Raw genomic sequence first — 2,438 nt, 5'->3', positions numbered from 1 at the left:
CCTCCTTTCCTCCCCAAGTCCCTGTGAAGCACCACATGCCTGTGTGCAGTCCTTTTACCCTGAACACTCGCACCAGTATTTGGAAGCATGCCTACCAGAGAAGGTGAAGGCCAGGAACACCCAGAGCAGACTGGAGAGCGGCATGAGGCATGGATTCCCCTGCTCAAATGTGCTTAGTTTCTGCCTCAAGCTGAGAGTTCAGTGTCTTTGAGTGCCTGGCAGCATGTATACATACTACCCGGTAACTGTGTGACTCCCCCCAGCAGGAAGTGAGGTTTGTCATGTTCATAGACCACATGGTCTGTGCACATATGGGAAAAAAGTCTGGTTCACCATAAACTTTATTTTGTCTACTTGTCTTTTCCTGGTAATTTGAGTTAGGCAGATCCTGAAAAGGAGTATGGAAAAAAAAAACAATTAGTATTAAAGATATGAGCTGAGGGGAACTGAATTTTAAACAAGTTGACAAAAATTGATAATCATTCAGTAAAATAATTTTACCAGCTCATTTAAGATAGAATTTAGTATAGGCTATGAACTCTTTTTGTAACTTACTTACTGGTTATTCATTTAGCCTATACTTACCTTTCCTCTATTCAGAAACAATGACTTTTAATTTATTTATTTTTAATTTACATTTATTTATTTTAATTGGAGGCTAATTACTTTACAATATGGTATTGGTTCTTCCACACATCGACATGAATCCGCCACCACAAATTTTCAGCTTTCTTGGTGAAAAGCTATCTTGTCTAAAATAATTAACTGATCTTGTTTTTTCTTAACTGGGTTTTTAGGGCTCTATTTAGACTTTTTAGTAAATAGAATTACTCTAACATGAAATGAAGAAACATCAGTTCTTCTGACTTTCAGAATCTATTCATTTGTATGTGTTTTTATGAAACTGTAACAGTAATAAAATATTGTTCTTTTGAAATCTGACACTGAATCTTATTTATTAGACTTTGAGGAGGATCAGAGTGAGTGAGTGTGTGTGTGTGTGTGTGTACAATAGAATATTACTAGCCATAAAAAAGAATAAAATTTTGCCAGCTGGGACTGCATGATAGACCTGGAGGATATTCCACTTAGCAAAATGTCAGATAGAGAAAGACAAATACTGTGTGCTTTCACTTTTATATGAAATCTATAAGCAAAACAAATTAACAAATATAACAAAACAGAAACAGACTCAGACATATAGGGAACAAACTATTGGTTACTAAGGGGAAAGGGGTGGGTGTAGGGGTGAACTAGGTGAAGGGGATTAAGAGGCAGAAACTTCCACTTACAAAATAAATAAATTAAAACTAGGTAATGTGCAGTGAAGGGAAAGAATCAACCCTGCCAAAAACTTGACTGTAGCCAGTGAAACTGATTTTAGACTTCTTGCATCCAGAACTGAAAGAGGATAAATTTGTTTCAAGTCATCAATTCATATATGAACACTGAACAGATATTTTCTGTTTGCTTTGCCCCAGTCATAGGATGAGATGTGAGTATTTACAATTTGTAAACGTGAGTAATTGCAATTGTGATTTATTTGTATTTGCAATTATGGTAAGGCAGATTTGAATATTCTTGAGAGACCCAATTAAACTGGATAACATCTTTATTGGAGTCATTTTCTCTCCTTTTAGATCCTTTCACTTTTTATCATTTTGGTGTCCAGCATATTGTGTTTACATATTTACTTTAAATCTGTAGTCTTATCTAGATACTCTCCTAGCTACAAGTCAGAGGTTCTAGTGCAGAGGGAAATATAGGAGATATTCAGAAGGGAAAAGACCAAATCCCAAATTCGTTGGGCCAAAAAGTGTTTGTGGTGAAAACTGTACTAGTGTAGGTAAGAAATAGTAAACAGTGCAAATACCTGGTAACGGCGTCACGGTGTGACTGTGGCTGGAGGAGGGGCTGAGCCCCGCGGAGGGTATAAGTACAGGCTGCAGGTGCTTGGGGAGCACTATGCTGCACAGCACAGAAGTAAGTGTCTGAGTCTGTGGTCTGCGAAGAGGAAACATGCAGTGAGCTGCGGCGTTCTGTAGGTGCTGTCATGGTGTTTAATCTTCCATCCTGCTTTGTCCCTGAAGGAAGGTAAAACAGATGGATGAGGCGGCCCCCGGGGTTCTGACAGAACCACTATACATTGTCTGTGAGGGTGGAGAAATTACACCACACTGTAGAGTTGGCTGCCTCCTGTAGACTCAGGGCTGGGGGACTCTGCTCCACATCCACCCCTCTCACACCTGCTGAGAAAGAGCAAAACAGTCACAGGTGAGGGTCACAGTAGTGTAAGTCACTCAGTCATGTCCCACTCTTTGCGACCCCATGGACTATATACAGTCCATGGAATTCTCCAGGCCAGAATACTGGAGTGGGTAGCCTTTCCCTTCTCCAGGGGATCTTCCCAACCCAGGGATCGAACCCACGTCTCCTGC

At 40.1% G+C, this 2,438-nt stretch overlaps 1 gene segment (V, D, J or C); it reads right to left on the bottom strand.

Annotated features, from left to right (window-relative positions):
* Positions 1-144, bottom strand: part of LOC104986517 — a gene marked incomplete at its 3' end in the record, with an annotated part of 7,498 nt that extends 7,354 nt beyond the window's left edge. The window contains 1 exon segment of the V gene segment in view: positions 96-144. Coding sequence covers positions 96-144 — 49 coding nt within the window.
* Positions 145-2,438: the final 2,294 nt, after the last annotated feature.

The sequence above is a fragment of the Bison bison genome, unplaced genomic scaffold (assembly GCF_000754665.1).
Source record: "Bison bison bison isolate TAMUID 2011002044 unplaced genomic scaffold, Bison_UMD1.0 scf7180017864070, whole genome shotgun sequence".
NCBI classification, from domain to species: Eukaryota; Metazoa; Chordata; class Mammalia; order Artiodactyla; family Bovidae; genus Bison; species Bison bison.
Note: the sequence above shows the minus strand (reverse complement) of the source record. Positions and strands in the feature narration are given on the sequence as shown.